The sequence below is a fragment of the Salmo trutta genome, chromosome 28 (genome assembly GCF_901001165.1).
Source record: "Salmo trutta chromosome 28, fSalTru1.1, whole genome shotgun sequence".
Lineage (NCBI taxonomy): Eukaryota > Metazoa > Chordata > Actinopteri > Salmoniformes > Salmonidae > Salmo > Salmo trutta.
Genome location: NC_042984.1, coordinates 33,981,783 through 34,002,519, shown reverse-complemented (window position 1 = coordinate 34,002,519; position 20,737 = coordinate 33,981,783). Strand labels below are relative to the sequence as shown.

Genomic DNA, 20,737 nt, shown 5'->3' with positions numbered 1-20,737 from the left:
CTGGTTTGTGCCATGCGTAAAGTAAAAATAAGTAGGCAGCCTTATTGAAAGAATGACTGGGCATATGTATTTATTTAAGAGGTGCAGAATGAATTATTTGATATTGAACTTAATTAAATTCATTATGATAACGTAAAGACTGTCCCTACACTGCTGCACTTCTGAAAGCGACCACTGGCACGTTGTTGCATTACTCTCATTCCCCACAGAAGCCAAGAGAACAACAAGCGCTTTTCAGACTGCCTTCTGAGAGTCTGTGAAATTACTGCTGTCTGCATCATGTGCTGTCGTCTCCTCAAAACTTATGTTGACACACAACTAACCAACTTGAGAACATGTGATTTAGCGATCCTCAGCCTATATTGTAAGCTGTACATTCTCAGCTGAAGTTGTTTTTTTTCTTGTCGCAGAATCGGATCTCGCAAATCGATCAGCAGTCATTCGTCGTTTATTGCAGTGTCTGTCTTTTCTAGAGAAAAAAAATAAGAATAAAGACGCATGTTTTTGTTTTGTTACTTTGGTTGAAGTTTATACGCATTGCGCATCATTGCATTGGGGTTTGAAGATGCGGTGTTGAAAATGGACTTAAACTGCAACTAACTCGGAATACTTTTGCAGTGAACCAAGTATCAATAATAATTGAACGAGTTCTTTTCCTACTCTTTGGATAAATATAAATTATGGAAGAAGACGGGCAACATGAGAACGGGGGTGTTCACGGCACCAAAGATTCGGACCGCCAGCAACGTTTGAGGCTCTGTGTTTTAAATGAAATTTTGAACACCGAGAGGGATTACGTTCGGGTATTGCTTTTCCTTCAATCGGTAAGTTTTTGATCGCTCTTTCTTTGCCTCAATTGAACCCACGGCTACTTGCCAGACGGGACATTTATATTGTTCAGCTGTTGGCAAGCAGTTGTATCATTGTATCACAAATTGCTGGCAACAAACACACTTTGAGAAAGTGAAGTCATGGCCAGCTTGCTACAGCTGCTGCTGGCTGTGCTAGGCTGGCTAAATACATTTTTTTTTTTTATCGCGTTCCAATTTTTGGTTTTAATGTGTAGCTACAGTTCACCCTTCTGTTGATGGCAGCCTGTAGAGTGGTGTCCATAATAATGATTTGCTGCATTTTATAGTGTTTCCGTTGGGGGGAACGAGCACTTCACAGGCATACCATTGCTTGGGCTAGTACAACACCGTTGATTTTGGAACGTCTTCCGCCTTCATTCATCAGTCTGTTCATCTTGTAAGTTCTGATAAAACCCCAGTGGAAACTGTGGATTTAATAGAAGCACAATTCGCAATTCAAATGATGTAGCCTGGCTGACCCGCCCATTTGCGACAGTAATGGTGTGCATTTATTCATTGATAATTGCGAGCCAATGTATCACTTCATAGTAAGTGTTAGGTATCACGTTTTCTATAATCACATCTGAATAATGAATGGGCTCATTTTTCACGCGTCACCCGAGAACACACCGCTGTGCCCGAAGCTCGAGTCTAGACCAGCTGCAGGTGGCAATTCAATTTGTCACCTCTCCTTGTCATCTCTTTGTTTCCAGTCTCCTGTGTTGTCTCCTCCCATTATCCGGGCCGTCGTCTCTATGCACAGTGCAGGTGGCCTCGTTGATGGATGATGACAGCCTAACCTTGAACCATGGCCATTATTAAACTGCTATATGACATGGTTTCCCAAACTCGGTCCTGGGGTGCACGTTTTGGTTTTTGTCCTAGCACTATACAACTGATTAAAATAATCCAAACTTGATGATGAGTTGGTCATATGAATCAGATACGTAGTGCGAGGGGAAAAACCAAAACTGGCACCAGGGGGGTGGGGTGGGGTGGGGACCCAGGACCAAGTTTGGGAAACCCTGCTATATGATCCAACTGTCTAAGGTCACATGATGTATGATACAAATGACCACATATGATTGATAAGCATCCAAGGGCTGGAAAGAATGATGGCATGATGTGTCCAATGGATTTTACACATTTGAAAACAGGGCTGTCGGTCAATTGATAGGCATTCTATGCTGGAGTTAACTCAATATTTTGTCCTCTTACACACTTCACATGGAGAGCCTGAACGTGGAAGGGGGATGTGCATGAACAAGAAGGTGGGGTTGTCCTATGGGAATAGTGTATGTAAGTAAAGTAAGTAATGAACAAGCATTAAACTAATCAACTGTTTTATTTTTTAGACCTGTATGACTATAACTCCTCATAGGCAATCCTCTTCATGTTTAATCCCCAATTTATTATTCACTTTATGTGGAGCAGCGTTGCATAACGGTCAACAAACCTCATTAACTGGTGTAAAGAAACAGGGGACCAAACACACACACCATGACTCCCAACTTCTATGCATTTAGAAAACATACAGGCAATGTCTGGATCTCATCCCCCTACTTCCCTTCACCCCAGCCTCTTGCCTGCCATTACATCATGAAATATCTCTTAATTTAACCCATGCTTGCTCAGGTGAAGATGGGGCTGGGGGTGGATAGCCCAGCAGCAGCACACTGCTGTGCACTTAACTAACCCTTTCACGTCACTCCAGGGGTTAGACTCTAGAGACTTGAGTTTACGCCTCAACAACAGAGTTGGACAATTGCAGAATGAACTGTCTGCTGTTGTAATGATCAGGCTGATAATACTGTTACAGCTGTTGTAAAACTCATTTTCATGGCACCCAGTTTTGTGTGAGTGCATGTGGCAGTGCGTGTGCCTATATATGTGTGCCTATGTATGATCCTGTGTTCTTCGCATGCTACCCAAAGTCCATTGATCTAGTGACGGCCATGGCGTGGCATCAATGGCTCAGCGGATTGTGGAAAGTCTCTAACACATCCATAAAATCAGTTTCGCTCCAATCCTGGCTAATCCGATAATGCTATGCTTCTCCTCTCCCTGCCGGGAATCCAAGCTTTTGTCGTCAAACAGCCAATCTGGTGTTGATAAGGACTGTCTGGCTGGGGGTTAGATGGGCCAGGACTGAGGCCATATGTTTTTAGTAAAGATAGCCCCAGTCGCTCTCTATCCCCCCCATTGAAGACACCTGAGCCGATAGATGGGGAGTCAGTGATCACCTTGGTGGGGAGATTGAGAGTGTAATCTGATACTGTACTGACCACTAAGCCCCACAGCTTTTCCTCTTTGAGAGGCACTTGGTCGGTTGGTTGGTTGTTTGTTCTCAATCTATGCTGGTTATGAGAGAGGCTGGGTGAAATGGAGACGCGGCGATTGATGAAAGAATACCCCCCCATTGCTCTCGCCATTGATTCTGTTTCCCCCACCTTTTGTGTTGCAACCCCGGTATGTTTAGTCTGCATCAAACACACACACACACAATCGATACACGTATGAGCGGGATGACACTCATAGATGTTTATCCAGCTTCTGTCATCTCTAACCCGCGTCCCTCATCTCTTGGCAATTACCGAAGCCAGCGAGCATATCAAATTGGCTGGGGCTGGGGGGGGGGGGGGGGGGGGGGGAAGGGGTGTGAGGCAGGGATAACAGGATTCGTTTTGCTCCACAATGTCATTCCAGATCTCCGGTCAAAGCAAACCCTAGAAAAAAGGAGATGCAACTTTTACAGCGGTTGGCGTTTATAAAATGAGATGTCTTTTTGCATCCTGACCACTCGTCACAACATTGGAGCCTTGCAACAACAAAAAAAATTGGCAATAATATTCACCCAAACCTCGACACGCTTCTCCCACAAACCTCCACCCGACCTGGGTCGTGTTCAGTAGGGAGAGAACATTTTTAAACAAAGTGTAACAGGGATTTACCATCTAGGACTTGTCCAATTTTAGAACACTGATTTTGTTTTCCGGTCTCCTACTTAACTCAACCCTGGACATCTACATGGCCCTAAGACTCTGTATTATCGTAATGTTCTGATTAGCTGGGTGATAACCTCTGTCATAACCACTGTCTGTCATGGGCGCATGTGGAAAAGATGGAAGTGGTTCAGGGATGACTTTGAAACATTTGATACTCCATAACCTATAATAGGAAACATCTGGAGATGCAGCCCCTTTGTAACCCGCCCCTGGCCAAACACACACACACACACACACACACACACTAGATAACGTACTTGTAAGGGGGTTCATCTGATTTGTGTGTGTTTGAGTGTTCCTTCCCATGCCAGTGAGTATATGACCGAGGATATGTCTGTGGTTTCCTCTTTAAAGGTGAAACCTTCAAATCCTCTTTATTTCCCCTTGCTGCCAAGCTGGTGTTGACTCCTGTGGCCAAGCCAGCTGTGGTGGGGCCAATGACAAGCCTGGCTGAACAAACAGGATGACCCACACGGTTGTGCTCATTACCTTGGAAGACACACAGGAAGTCAGCCTTGAGCTTCCTCTCTAAGCTGCTCTATCATCACTCCATCTCTCCACACTAGGGTACGCCAGCATCAGGTTTCTCTGCCCTAGTGTCTACTACTATAAATAGGTCCGTTTATAACTCCCGCCCGCTGCGCCGGTGGCTTCAACTCTGTAACCCCAACTCCAGGGCTCTAACTAACAAACCAGACTCTACTCTGCAAAAGGGAAAACGCCCCGTCGTGTCTTTATGGAAGGGTCTGGAATAGAAGCGCTGGGGGGTGTTGCTGCTGGGTCCCGACTCCTGCCAAGTAGTTTGTTTCTGGCCCTTTTTAAATATGCTTCTTAATAAGACTTCAAAGGGCCTGACACGAAAGCTCATCATGTGCCTCAACTTGATGAGTAACCAATAAGGAGCCAAAGGCCCAATATCTTTACCTGACTACTCACCCTGAATTTATTTCCGCTGCTCTATTGATCGTTTCATACAATCAGTCTGAAACTTCCATCCTTTAAGTCGTTTGTGTTACTTGAAAATGAGAGCAGTTGTACAAAACAAATTTATCAACGATTGGATCGTCTCTAATCAATCAGAGTATCAAAGTTGATGACGTCATCACGTAGGCCGGCTCTGGCCCAACCCATCAGTTTCTGGGACCAATCAGAGTGGTCAGAATGTGTTCGCGTTCAAGAAATCATTGGGGAGGGAGGCCAATCCAGACTCATCGTGGAGAAGAAACGTCAGTTGGCCAGTGCGATGTGGATGGGTAGCCAGGCAGCCAATATCTTTTAGAGTCTGAGAAGGTGAACAGCAGTCCTTCTACACTAAGAAAATGTGCTTACATATCCAGTTGTTTCTTTGGATTCTACGTGGTAAGCATTGTTTTATTGATTTTAAAATAGTCCAAGTACACATTTCAGGCAGCGCAAGAGGAGTACTGCCTTTCGTCTTACCCTTGAAACTGGCTCAAGGTTTTGATTGAATAAAGTCTCAGCATATCCAGCAGACCCCTACTCCTCCCCAAAGCTCACGTAAATTGCCCCCCATTGGGCCCTCTCTTTGTATCCCCCCCTGTCTTCCAACACTGCGACAATTCTGTTACACAAGCCCTACAGTTCTCTCCAAACCTAGGGCCAAGGCTTAACCCTCCAATGGAAGGTATGCATTTGATGTCGTGCTCCTTAAGAAGTCACAGCGCTCGGTCTCCCTCAAGACAATTAGTACCTTATTGCAGCCGTTATGTTGCCAAGCCAACAGATTACAGCACACCGTGACACAAAAAGAGGAAAGTGTCAGGCCCAACTAATCTTGGTTTCATTTTTAGTCATGTGTGCTCGTAAGCCATTTCTTTCCAAGGCATAAGACTGCATTAGGAATTTGAGGAATCTAGTTAACGTGTCTAAACCTCTGGAGTAGCACAGTGGCATAATGTCACATACCCTGTGGCTATGTTTTCAAAATGTTACAGATATTTCCGAGTGGATTAGCATAGGAGGGAAGCGCATATCGAGCTACGTGTTTGGCATTGAACTGTCTATATTGGACTGATCACCCAGTTTTAATCCTACTTGGACTGCCACATACATACATACATACATACATGCATACATACATACATACATACATACAGTTGAAGTCGGAAGTTTACATACACTTAGGTTGGAGTCATTAAAACTCATTTTTCAACCACTCCACAAATTTCCTGTTAACAAACTATAGTTTTGGCAAGTCGGTTAGGACATCTACTTTGTGCATGACACATGTAATTATTCCAACAATTGTTTACAGACTATTTCACTTAATCACAATTCCAGTGGGTCAGAAGTTTACATACGCTAAGTTGGCTGCGCCTTTGAACAGCTTGGAAAATTCCAGAAAATAATGTCATGCTTCTGATAGGCTTCTGATAAGCCAATTGACATAATTTGAGTCAATTGGAGGAGTACCTGTGGATGTATTTCAAGGCCTACCTTCAAACTCAATGCCACTTTGCTTGACATCATGGGAAAATCAAAAGAAATCAGCCAACACCTCAGAAAACAAAAAAACAGCGGTATGACGGCTGCGTGGTCCCATGGTGTTTATACTTGCGAACTATTGTTTATATAGATGAACATGGTACCTTCAGGCATTTGTAAATTGCTCCCAAGGATGAACCAGACTTCTGGAGGGCCACAATTTTTTTTCTGAGGTCTTGGCTGATTTCTTTTGATTTTCCCATGATGTCAAGGCACTGAGTTTGAAGGTAGGCCTTGAAATACATCCACAGGTACACCTCCAATTGACTCAAATGATGTCAATTAGCCTACCAGAACCTTCTAAAGCCATGACATCATTTTCTGGAATTTTCCAAGCTGTTTAAATGCACAGTCAACTTAGTGTATGTGAACTTCTGACCCACTGGAATTGTGATACAGTGAAATAATCTGTCTGTAAACAATTGTTGGAAAACTTACTTGTCATGCACAAAGTAGATGTCCTAACTGACTTGCCAAAACTATAGTTTGTTCACACAAAATTTGTGGAGTGGTTGAAAAACGAGTTTTAATGACTCCAACCTAAGTGTATGTAAATTTCCAATTTCAACTGTGTGTGTGTGTGTGTGTGTGTGTGTGTGTGTGTGTGTGTGTGTATGTGTATATATATATGTGTATGTATATGTGTGTGTGTGTATATATATATATATATATATAATTTTTTTTTCTTCCTTCTTGTTTTTAAATTCTTTGTGGTGTTAAATCATTTTCTGTGAGGCCGTAATGATTGATTTAATGCAGAAGCATTTGCTTTAGGAATTCAAGGGGTAAATGGTGGTTCATGAGATCAGATAAACGTGGATCTCTCTGCATAGTCGCTGTGAATACAATACCAAAGGCATAGCAGCACTGTCTGTTTAAAGACTGTTCTCTCCCTGTCAGGAGTCAGTGACGTTCTCAGTTGGCCTGTGTGTTTGTTTTCTAGCACACTGAAGTACGTGGACAAAGTGGAGTCTATCCAGATGTGTTGTTCAGTTTGAATGCGGACACTTCGGTGACACAAGCCTTCAGTGGAAAAAAAGACACGACAAGGAATGTTAATGGTCACACAGTGTTTTCGAAATGGGTGATATATGATGGAATTAGTGACATGGCCTCCCTTGTAAAAGGCAGCAATGGGAGACCAGCAATGGAGACCACCAATGCCCGCTTGACATCTTGACCTGAACAAAAGCGGGACAAGTACTTTCCCAGAGCAAGCCAATTCCCATTAATTGAACAGGGGGCTTCTTTTCTCCTCCCAAGTGAAAAGGTAGAATGGAAGGATGCCTGTAAAAGTTAGGAATTGAACCCAATGGCATGTCAGCCAGTCACACAGAGAGAACTGTCCAGGAATGCCCATCAGCACCCTTTGGTAATTGCCTGGAACAGTTTGTGGACAGAGGCTGCTGGGCAGCGAAACGTTTGTCAGGATTGTCAAACAGAACCAGATGTGTGGGATTGAAGGGGGCAAAGGTCACCATTCTATTGAGAAACATTGACCACAACCAAACCCTATGACCGTAGTAGACCTTCCATTCTGACACACTCTCTAACCATGAACAGCGCCAAAGGGTTTTGATGAACGTTGAATTGGAGTTCCGATGTTGAACTTTCTGCCCCCGGCCGAGTTGAAGACTAATAGGAGAAGGTTGATTTGTGACAGTAGTGATGGATGGGGTGTGTGACTCCTTGTGGTTTATCTTAAGACCGCTAATTGACTGTGCTCCATGTCTACATGCGTCCTTAAATATGAGATGGGTTGGAAGAGTGGGCGAACGCTCTTCGAGTGTTTTGAGGGAATCCTATTTCAGGGACGTATCATGCACTTACGTTGAATGTTCGCTTTGTCATGCATTGATAAGTGAACATTTGACTTGGAATTCAGGATTTACCCCAATGTCTGTACAGTCATGTACAGGTAACTTCCAAAATAAAGGAAACACCTGAGTAAATGAGGGATACAACGTATATTGAAAGCAGGTGCTTCCACACAGGCGTGTATAAAAATGCTGGGCAGGCCCAGTTGCCAATTTTCTTTGGCTACCATGGCTAGAAGAAGAGATCTGTGATTGTTGGGGCACGTTTGGCAGAAGCTTCAGTGACTAAGACTGCTCAACTTGCTGATGTTTCACGATATGGCCGTCTCAGTCACCAGATCTCAACCCAATTGAACACTTATGGGAGATTCTGAAGCGGTGCCTGAGACGGCGTATTACACCATCTACAAAACACCCAATTATGGAATTTCTCGTAGAAGAATGGTGTCGCATCTCTCCAATAGCATTCCAGACACTTGTAGAATCTATGCAAAGGCGCACTGAAGCTGTTCTGGCGACACGTGGTGGCCCAACGCCCTGTTAAGACACTATGTTAGTGTTTCCTTTATTTTGACTGTTACCTGTATTTTTCTATAGTGTTGTAAAACTAGTCTCATTGGGTTCAGTTAAAGATGGCATGGTACCATCTGATCAGAAGATGCGTCATTGTGGACGGTTCTGACTTAGAATATGTGGACAACTACAAATACCTAGGTGTCTGGTTAGACTGTAAACTCTCCTTCCAGACCCACATTAAGCATCTCCAATCCAAAATTAAATCTAGAATCGGCTTCCTATTTCGCAACAAAGCATCCTTCACTCATGCTGCCAAACATACCCTCGTAAAACTGACTATCCTACCGATCCTCGACTTCGGCGACGTCATTTACAAAATAGCCTTCAACACTCTACTCAATAAATTGGATGCAGTCTATCACAGTGCCGTCCATTTTGTCACCAAAGACCCATATACTACTCACCACTGCGACCTGTACGCTCTCATTGGCTGGCCCTCACATCATACTCATCGCCAAACCCACTGGCTCCAGGTCATCTACAGTCTTTGTTAGGTAAAGCCCCGCCTTATCTCTGCTCACTGGTCACCATAGCAGCACCCACCCACAGCACGCGCTCCAGCAGGTATATTTCACTGGTCACCACCAAAGCAAATTCCTCCTTTGGCCACTTTTCCTTCCAGTTCTCTGCTGCCAATGACTGGAACGAACTGCAAAAATCACTGAAGCTGGAGACTCATATCTCCCTCACTAACTTCAAGCACCAGCTGTCAGAGCAGCTCACAGATCATTGCACCTGTACATAGCCCATCTGTAAATAGCCCATCCAACTACCTCATCCCCATACTGTATTTATTTATTTATTTATTTTGCTCCTTTGCACCCCAGTATCTCTACTTGCACATTCATCTTCTGCACATCTACCACTCCAGTGTTTAATTGCTATATCGTAATTACCTCGCCACTATTGCCTATTTATTGCCTTACCTCCCTTATCTTACCTCATTTGCACACAATGTATATAGACTTTTTTCTACTGTATTATTGACTGTATGTTTGTTAATTCCATGTGTAACTCTATGTTGTTGTATGTGTCGAACTGCTTTGCTTTATCTTGGCCAGGTCGCAGTTGTAAATGAGAACTTGTTCTCAACTAGCCTACCTGGTTAAATAAAGGTTAAATAAAAAACATTGTACCCCATTGAATGTTCTCATCAGTTTTGGTGACTAACTGGCTGGGAACAATGCTTCACAGAGAGAACACCATTCAGCTGAATCGGGTCTGTTTATTGGCTACGGTACTGTCTCTGCCTGGTTCCGCTCCTCTTGTCTGATTCAGGACCAGTGGGTGTCTGCTTTGATCCCATTATGACCGTGATCGTATGCCAGGGTGCTAATGCACTTCCCCCACGAGCCATCTACTCAGCGGGTCTCAATGACGCTGCGTATGTCGAACTGATTGATACACATACACACACCTCATGTTGTACCACTCAGTGTTCGTATGGTTAACCATTTCACTACATACTGAAGCTATACTTCCAATGCTGTCAATAACTCCCGATTCCTCTACATTAATCAAATGTTAGACGGTCATCTTATCTAGTGAACAGCAATTAAAGGGGCTGCAGTATGGAGTGGAGATGCACAAGTTACCCAATCTATTTGAATTCAATCTCTTTTTGACAGCACCCCTTTTGATTTGAATGAAACCTTCCATATGTATTTGCTCATTGTATAAGTGATCAGAAGGGGACTTTTAGGACATGAGTTCCTAAACATTCAAGCGATAAAGACATTCAAAGTTGACCAATTTGGCATACCCCATCATACCACGAGACATCCATGTCTTCATCGCTGGCAAAGATAAATGGTTGAGATTGATATCATTTAAAAGCTTATTTATTGTTTATTTATTTAATGTCAATTATCTAAAATGCTTTCATGTTTGCATGTTTTGTAGCTTAGACCCTATTTTACATCAAGTTTTTTTTGTTGTGCCGGCCATCGGTTCAGACACATTAACATTAGTTATTTTCTTAGATCAATGCGCACATTGCACAGTTTTTCTAGAGATAAATCAGATCCAGTCTAAACTGTGCGAGGTAGTAGGGAGTTGTAGTTTCCAACAGGCCAATAGTCTACATATTTTTATGCATAAAACATGGTAATTGACTACAATGACCATAACCCATTGCGCATCTACTTGTCTGGTCTGTTTTTCTTTTACGTCTGTGGTAATTAACTGATAATTGGTATTCAGCAGTCATAAAAGTATGCCTTATTTACTTTGAAGAACCACTAAAATAGTGATTTTGTCAGACGGCATAGGGCAGCAGCTCTATAGAGATGATGACTTGGAATTGAAATAAATTCATCAAATAAAACAAATGTAATATACACAACAACTGAACAATTTTATTAAAGTAATGTGAATAAATAAGTGATAAGCAGTAATGGGACTACCATCATGGGACTTTTTATTAATTGTTTTATTCTGTGTTACAGCATTCAACCCAAATAATCTAAACCAGAATCAAATAAATGTTGTATTTTTTTTAATAATCGAACCGAAGCCTAACCGACCTCAAAAAGCACTAATTTCTCAGCACTACTGATACATCTACTAAAATGGGAATAGAATTGAAATGGCAACTTTTTTTAAATGGTACCACAAAGATGGTTGGAAGTCCACACATCAGAGAATGTTGACTTGAATGGGAATATCTGTTTTAAATGATTCTGTTTAATAGGAAACCTATTGAAATATAGATAATAGATATGGCCATTTAAGTTGACATTCAACAGTGGGTGGACTGTTGACCGTCTTTGGGTAGTAATTAGAAGTAAAAATGTAAATGAAATGGACATTTTCAGTGGTGTACCAGCTAAATTGCAGTTGTCTGAAGGGATGGGTCCTATTTCTATGATTTGAAATAACATCCACCCTGTATTCAAGAGTGTGTTATGTCTCAACCGATGGCTGGCACAACACAAAAATCTCAGATGACGTAAAGTAGGGTCTAAACTGAGTTTTTAGATGATTGAATAATGTCAATGTTTTGACAACCCCCGTAAGCTTTTAAATGATATCAAAGCTGAGCTGTTTTATATTTTCCAGTGAGGAAGACATAGATGTCTCATGGTATGCAAAACGGGTGGAACCTTCCAGATCTCTGACAGCTCACCCTGTCCCACTGATCCCTTTCACAGTGGACACGCATCCAGACGGCCTCTCCAATCTGTCCCGAGATGTTATCTCCAGTGCCACATGTCACCTCTCAACGTGACACCACACCACCACGTCCCCACTACTATGTACTTCTCACGCAAACACACATTATAGAGTTGGCTTTGGAAGTCTGTAATTATTGTTTAGAAGTGTGTGTGTGTGTGTGTGTGTGTGTGTGTGTGTGTGTGTGTGTAGGAGGGGACTGTCCATAATTATGTGGCAGCAACGGCGGATCGACTTGAAAGAGCCAAGCGGTCATAAAAGGATATTTATACCCGATTCATTACACGTTCAGCGACTGTTAAGTCGGGAACACTTACCCCCAAATGAGATGGTTAAAAAGACCCTCCCCTCCAATTGGACATGCTTCTTTTCCACTGGGCCAATAAAAAGGCCCTGGTTCAGAGGACGAGCTGTATTCCATCATTTCTGCAACCCAAAGGTATTTGAATGTTCAGGCTTCTCACTTACAGGCTAGTAGCAATATGAGATGCGTTGTACAATGTACCCTGTCATGATAGAAGCCTCCATTCTCACCGAGTCGTGTTTAATTATGGGTCATAGCAGCGTAGCTGCAGGAACTCATTTGTTTTGGTTAGAATTCTTCTTATTATTGTGATCCCATTCCTTCTAGACATTTAAGAACCAATTAGTACAACGTTTTACGTTGGTTTTTCAGCTATGTTAGAAAGCACAGCTTCTTGCGGGAATTCCGACAACCCCCAGACAAAGTGTCATGTATGGCAAGACTTCTTGTGTGTGACGAACGAGCGAACGTTTCTGAAGTCATTGTCAGTCGTTTAAATGGAACCAAGCTCCTCAGACCTTCAGAGAAGACCGCGGAGGATCTCTCTTGTCTTTGAGAGGAAGTTTCTGCTGTAGTCTTCCTGTCTACAGCACCACTTTCATCGAATGGAGGAGACAGAATCGTCCCCCGTAGCGAGCCAGCTTCCGCCCGTGTGAGCCACTCAAAGAGCCGTGAACTCTAAAGCCTTTTAAAGCGGAAGTGAGACGGGGAGAAAAAGGAGAAGACTCAAAGGAGACTTTGTGTTGGCGATGAACTTGGCCAAGAGGGTCGCTTTTGGGAGAGAGTTGGATGGTGGGGGAGAGGGTAAGATTTTAGAGGGGGGGGTCGGATAATTTACGTCTTGAGAGAAAAGGGGGTTTGTTGGGGTTCCCTTCATGGTGGTGACACGATGGGGCCCTTTCTCTCGCTCTGCTGTGGCCTGGCCACAAAGAGGGGATTTCTTCATTTATTTCTTCAATTTCATGCCATGTCGACCCAAAATGGCCTCTCGGCCTCCTCTCCAAGACTACCCTGTCCACCCTCACCGCCAAATCTCTCCCTCCCTTCCCAACAAAAAACCAAGAGCCCCTTTTTTGGTGGACACTACTGTTTTTAGCTTGTTGTTTTCTTTTGGGGGGGTTGTGGGTGGTGAACTGCGATGTTAGGCTACTTGGACAAAGCTTGGATCTGCAATTCACTCAGGGGCTTCATTTTTACTGGTGTGGGAACTGGAGCGAATTGAAAAGGGGGGTTGGGTAGAGAACCTGACAAGTGTATTTAGTGCTTGGCCGTGTTATTGATACACTGGGGTCTCTTGTGACTGAGCTGGCCTGGTGCTCATCGAAGACCATAGCCGCTGAATGCTGATGTAGCCATCGCTGGTGAGCAAACAGGAAAATACTCCAGCTTTGTACCAGTCTCTCCCCTGACTCCCACCCCAATGCTTGGTTATGTAAGACCTGCTAGACTACCGTGAGAGAGTTCTGCCCCATTACGAATCATGAAATGGGGTTGGCAGCATGTATTTAGAAGTATATGCAGTACCTGTTTCTTATGAGCTACTCTTTTTCCCATATCATTTTCTCTTGCCCAGTAGATTGCCTACAAGGTGGAAGACTTCCAATCCTGTTACATTTTGAAAGATTCATAAATGCATTCACTCGTGCCGATTTGCGTTTTTTTACTCCATGTGTTTCCTGTGCATTTCACACCCACAGTTGTTCATTGACCCATGAAAGGGTTCCTACCAGAGAAGGTGAAATAGGGATCTTTGCTCCTCAATTGACTGACCTCTTGAACTGGTGCGCACGCACGAGCACGCACACACAGGGAAAAGAGAACCATAATGACGCACATACTTTCTTCACTTTGCCCATGGTCGTACCCAGATGTAATTCCTGGAAACCAGCGCTTGATTTGCTTTTTCATCATACCACTAATACTTTAGGCCACTTCCCCTACAGCCACCCATCACAAAATAACAGCCTTTTCCTTTGCTTAATAAAGGCATGAGTGAGACCATGCAGCAGTTTAGTGGCAAAATGTACCTGCCAACCTTCTGCCCTCCTCCTCCATCACGTCTTCTGCTCTCTTCACAATGGACAAGCGGCTCCTTTTGTGACTTCTGCTTTTTCTTGCCCCTCCCCCTCTTCTCCCTCTTCCTTCCCCTCAGACCTTGGCACTGAGCTGCAAAACATCTGACTGTCAGCAACTGCAATCACATGAGGTGCAGAGAGAGGGCTTGCACACAATCATTTTTTTTAAGAAACCCCAGTGCTACGTTTAGCATCATTCTTTTTTTTCGGCCTACCCCTCTGCCAGATTAGCGGCATGGGATCCACGAAAAAGCACTCCTGTCTGTGCTACAGTTTGAATGAAGGACTGAAAAAGGCTTACCCTTTTTGGCTCCTTGTTTAAACACAACCATCACTGATGTGGAGAGGAAACGTGGGAAGATGAATGACGGCAACTCAACAGTATTACTTTTGACAACCCCAATCAGACGTTTGGTTGTTATTGTTAATGTTTGGAAAGTGTCACTATGTCAATGTGACTTAGCAGTGAGCATACTCTATGAGTTGTGCAAAGAATGTCGATACACGGACAAAATGGTGATGTTTAGTTCAACGCCAGTTAACTGCCCAAACGGAACAGAACATCCTTTGAGACATTTAACAAATTAGCCGAGAAGGGCCCCCTCTTCAACCCCCTGTGTCATTCATAAGGTTGTGAAGTAGAACATTCCTAGTCAAGGTGCCGTGAATCTCCTGATTTAATCCTGTTAAATTAATCTGGATAACCTTTTCAGAGCGTCTATAACCCCATTAAAGGGATCCCTTTCCTCTCGTAAGTCCACGTGTGTATTCAGTGAGGGCAAACATTTGGAACATTGCAGATAGAAATGCAATGAGTAGAGCTGACGCAAGTCGGTGACAGACAATACGATGTTCTACTTAAAACATTTCTAGCTGAACGTGCTGTAACCTCCTGAACAGACCCCACGTGCTAACAGCGTGATGGCACTTCCAGCATCGCCACTACAGCTGACTGACTTTGTGTGAGGATCTCTAATTTTACCCCACTTTCGCAACTTGGAACGCTCCTGCCGGCTGTTATGACATAGCAAAATGATCCACTTCTCTATCAGTTAATCCCTAGCTGAATGCACCACTTTTTTTTTGTTTCTTACTGAATGTGCCAATTTAGATTTCCCCATAAGATAGATTTTGCTTGTTATTTCATAATATAAAGAGGAGATGTAGCTCTTCCTCCCCATGTCCTTATGGACACAACTGCGTCACAAGGATTATGGGGTTGATTTGGTCCACACACCAGTGGAAGTCGAGCTTTAATGAATGTAGTCTTGTGTTACCATTACCACTCTCAATAGAATTGTCTCAAATTTGAGCTGATTGAAAGCGGCCATCTTTCTACGTCAGTATTGAATGTGATTATTTAGAATTTTGAACACAATTATGTTTAGATTGGCGAGCTTAGCTCAGAGGGACCACTTGTAGTCAAACTGGCTTTGGGTCGGAAAAGTGTGTTTAGAATCAGTGTTGTGTTCCGTAGGCATGAAACGGCGAGAACGTTTTAAAATGGAGAAGGTAGCCAACTACCTTAACTTCCAATAAGAAAGGTCACTGTTCATTGCTCCATTTCAAAAATGTTTTCTGTGGCATACCCAGTGAACCCGACCCAGGCTCTTCAATCAGAGGGCAGACGTTGGAGGCAGCAGGCCTTTTCACTCTCCAGTCACTTTCCAGTTGAGCGAATGGAGAGCCCGATGCCAGCATATGGTCCGTCTGCTCGTTCACACCTCTCGGTCTGGCCCCTCCTCGCTTCGCTAAGTCACAACAAACGGCGAACCCAGTCACCAACCCACATCTGACCCTTTGGCTGTTGGTCATACAAGACTGGACCATGTTTGGCTGAGCATGCCTCCGGCAGCTTGTGGCAGAGAAAGGCTATCTATCTGTCTGTGGTGATGGTTGGGCGTTGGCTACTAGCTCTCATTGCGCTTCCTCTTCACCTATGACATAAAAGAGTATGGAAGTAGAAATAAATAAAACCCTAACAAACCCATTTTATGAGTAGTATTAGTGCAGCCTTATGTCTCTTATGGTGACATCCAAGGTTTTGTTACGGTTCCTAACCAGTCAAGCATTTGATGTAGCCTGTGTTCAGAATTCAACTGCGTTAATCATATCTGTGGGCCTAAGACTTTTGGGCCTAATATGTTTAAATATCACAGTACTGCAAAGTTAGTCTTAATGAAATGATCATTTCCCAACTTTCAATTCTCCAACATTAATTTATTAATTTAGCTGTAGCCCACTACTGTACACTCTGCAGCTCTGTCTTAACTTCTTGCAGTGTGTTGTTTGCACAAAACCAGCAGTTCTGTTCATGCATGTCCTGATTGGAAATGTTCAAACCGACATGTCACTCGCACACTTCCTCTCTTCACAAAGCTTCACTTCCTGTCGCAGGACAGCCTCCTCGCAGCTTTTGTGTTGCGAGGCAGCCAGCAGATCTTCACTCACTGTGTGTATTGTTTGTTTATTTCCCCTTCCCCTCTGAGTCCAGCCACCGCATATCTAACTTGAAAAAAATAAACACTTTTTTTAATAGATTTTGACAAAAAAAGTTTTCATTTCCTGTTTGCACACCACAGAGGCACCAACAAAGAAAAGAAAATAAACAGCAGCAAATCCTTTTGTAACTGGGCTTCTGTGTACTAGACCTAAAGTGGGACTTTTGTCAAATGTTGTCTAAACTAATTGACCTGTAGTAGTGTTTGTTAATGAGGGCTGAAGGTGTCACAAATGAGGGTTGAAGGTGTCACAAAATGGTTGTTGTGGTGCTGTTGACCCTCATTGTTTAGGGAAGTGAGCAGTTCCCTTGCACGTACTCTTCTGACCATTGAAATAACATATTGAAGCTAGGTCTGCAGCACCAGCTTGTGCATCAAAGTTGATTTAATGTAATAAGGATCCCCATTAGCCGACGCCAATGGCGACAGCTAGTCTTACTGGGTTCCGACACGGAATGAAAAAGACATTGCAGACAAAAGACTTGACAGTTTACATACAAAGTGATAAAACATTAATTTTTTTTTACCTTCATATCATCCAGTCCACACAATTACCATGTTACAAGTGAACATTCTGTATGAACTAATTATGAATATGTTGTCACTGAGGCTTTACTGTGATTCGTATACCTAGCGTTCCCCCGCCTCTCTTGCTAAAGCATGGAAATAACCAGACCCAGCCAAGATGGGTTTAATATTGGGTGGCATTTTCTAATACCTGGTTATTGCGGGTGGGATTTAATCGTTTCTTGTTCCACAGACCCCAGAGTCAGGCTCAGTAATGAGTTGAAAGCAGGTGGGCTCTTAGGAGAGAAGAGGAGAGGGGGATGAGGGAGGAGGGGGGGCAGAATGTATTCAGACCAGAGAGAGCAATAAAAGCACATCTCCAAGGCAATCCTGACAAAGACCTCAGTGGCTCATGAGGGGCACAACAATTAGAGGTATGGCTGCTAGGAAGAGAAGGGGTTTCGTACGAGGAATTAACTATTGGGCCTTGGTGATGAATGATTCATTAGTATTATTGTACCCCTTTGGTAGAAGAATTTAATGGTTTGATTTGGTTTATTTAGCATTCGAAGTTGTTTGTGGCTTATGGTGTATGACTGAACAGTTGTGCAGAGGTGCGTGTGTGTGCGTGCACATGCACGCTGAGTGTGTTGTCACTGGCAGCAAGCCACCAAAAATACAACAGTGACAGAGTGTGCAAGTCTCTTTGGAGCTCAAACAATCAATCAAGTATGCTTTTGTCCAGATCGCACACTGGAAACCAAGCCCTGACTGAGACAGTGCACACAAGGTTGAAGACTCAGCAATTACCACAAGCGATACTCTCATCCCTACTGTATAACCTATTGCTAGCAAAGTGGATAGAGTATTTCGATCTCAAGACCTAAGCTAAACTAGAAGTTGAGATATTGAGTCAGGCATTCAGTGGTTTAACTGTGATTCATAGTATTTGTATGCTGCTTCAATTCTTTAAGATTTGGCTTTTCAACCGGAAAAGTAAAAGAATTGCTGCAGTGTCTAATACTGGACTGTCTGTTGGTCATTTGTCTGGCAAGCCGAGTTTAAGAATGAGCTGATCTCCTTTGGGAGTGCCATATGAACAAATTCACCCTTCTAGCCCATAGCCCCTCTGGCTACAGACCCTGGATTTGTAATTTTGCTCCTCTGCTCCATTCACCAGCTGTGCCTGCCCTTGCACCATACAGTAGCAGACGATTAATCACCGGGATGAATCCTGAGGATCTCCAAAATGAAATTTGTGGCCCCGATCAGTGTATCATTTGAAGTGCTGTTAGTAGCACATTATGTATTGACAATTTAACTAAATGTAGTCTGCATGCTATTTTTAGCTATCAGTAAGAGCACAGTGGATTACATATGCAGTGTCAGGTGTCTTGCTATCAGGTCAATTCAAATCAAATGTTTTCTATGACAACTCATGAATTAAAATGTATTTCAATTCAATTGACAAAAAATAAATAACCGAATTGACCCTAACCTTGCTTGCTATTTATAACTCACGTTTTTTTTATTGGCGTGCATACCTTGCGTATTGTACTTTTATAATTAATTTATAAAGCATATCCCAACCACAGTGGGGAGTGCCCAACAGAAATACACATGATGCTTTTTCTTTCTCGTCCCTGAGTGCTCACCAAACGTCATAGCCTATGGGGGTCAAGTTGTGCCCTTTGACTCCTAGAATGCCGGTTTCACCCAATCACAGCAGCTCTGCCTGTGGGGTCAGTCGTGTCCTCTGGTAGCTTGCCTTCCACCTCTCTATCACGTTCCCCGAGCGAGAAACGACAACAGTAACCATGGTAGTGTCCTCCCTTACCTTGATTTGCCTATTTACAACAAGAGAAAGGTTGATCTTACCGAAGCGGAAAACCAAAGCCCCGATGACTGCTCACTGACGTCAAAAACCTGCATAAAGGGCAACCTGAGACCTGGATATATGAAAAATCAACAGTGTCAGACGTAATCTACCACCTTAATTGATTTGGAAGTAACAAATGAATAGTCATTTTAGAAGCATGTCCAATGGAAGATTTCTGTCAGCATGAATCTGTGATGTCTACTCTCTCCACATTGTTTATTGTTTTGTCTGCTTTTTTTCCTTGCCAGCCACCTGTTTTTTTTTTTTTTTTTTTTTAAGGATACTGACTCTCCTCAATATTCAGCCATGGGCCCCCCTCCCACAAATAGTTTTCTTTGAATTCTGACCGGCCAATGTGTTAACTGATCTGCGCCCCCCGTTCTGTGATGCTGGTAGCGGCGCATGGCGATTTGAGATGGACAAAGCTGCCCCCTCTTGTCTTAAAATAAACAAGTGCAGTCGTTTGGTGACGGAACACTGCCGATAGCCAATACAGCCCGGGTGAGAATCACTGGTGTCTGGATGTAACACAGACACCGAAAGGACCTCTTTGTTGCTTGCGGCCTCGCGCACTTGTACAAACCCCCTTCTTCCACATCCGTGTGGCACATTTAGAAATGTTAAGAGCGAGACCGTCCATGGTGCAGTTGTACGAACTATGATGTCACAAATAAGTTGTGACTCGATACTCTCGTTTTCACCTCCTCTCCCATTCTATACCAACCCTAAACCCCCTCCCACCACTCCTCCATGCCCATCCCCCTGTCCTCCTCACCATGTATTGTGGAAGTCCCTTGTTTCTTGCCCCCCCCCCCCTTCTAAGATGCCAGGGGGCAATCTTCCACATGAATGGACTCCTTCAACATGGACATGGTACAAGTCACCATATGGGAGGATTAATGAGTATATTATGCCTGGAGCACAATTCACCCGTCCTGAACCACCCCAAAGCAGAACAGCACCAGACCTGGGTTCAAGCCCTATTTGAAATCTTTCCAAAACTTGGAGCATTTGTTCTAGTCTGCCTGGAGCGCCAGATGGGTGGGATTTGCAGTAAGGGGATTATTTTATTGCTACATATTTTATTGTGTGTGTGTGCATCTGCCTGCTCTGTCATTGTGGATAGGGATGAGGAGGTGTAAAGCAGTGCCACCAAACCCCACAAGAGGTTGGGGTCCACTTTGCAAATGCCGGATGAGCAATCTGTTTCCTTGTGGACTTTCTATTAGGCGTCATGATCAAGTGCCACATACATTTTATTTTACACACACTGCTCTTATTTGGCAAGCTTATGCTTCGTAGAAGTTGTGAAAGACATTCAGAGACAGACAAACAACCTGAGAGGAAGTGAGGTGGGAAGAAAGAGACAGAGGAGGCATTCTAGTACCCCCTCCCTTTTTTAGTTTTCTCTCGTCAGGATTTGAGCGACAGGTCAGCTTTCTGCAGGGAGACGCAGTGCTCACAAACACACTGTTGCGAGCCACTGAGCAGCTGATCAGTCTGACGTGGGCTTATCACAGCACAGTTACATCGAGGAAATGGA

General features: G+C 43.5%; 1 protein-coding gene across 3 annotated transcripts in view; it reads left to right on the top strand.

Annotated features, from left to right (window-relative positions):
* Positions 1 to 186: 186 nt before the first annotated feature.
* LOC115166077 (phosphatidylinositol 3,4,5-trisphosphate-dependent Rac exchanger 1 protein) overlaps positions 187 to 20,737 on the top strand; it is a 106,687-nt gene continuing 86,136 nt past the window's right edge. Inside the window, exon 1 of one of the 3 annotated variants that reach the window (XM_029719738.1) lies at positions 187 to 824. In XM_029719738.1, the coding sequence (XP_029575598.1) occupies positions 681 to 824 (144 nt within the window). In that variant the 5' untranslated portion in view covers positions 187 to 680. Of the gene's footprint in view, positions 825 to 2,120; positions 2,151 to 20,737 lie in introns of those variants that run through there. The other 2 variants (XM_029719736.1, XM_029719737.1) reach the window with 2 other exon arrangements.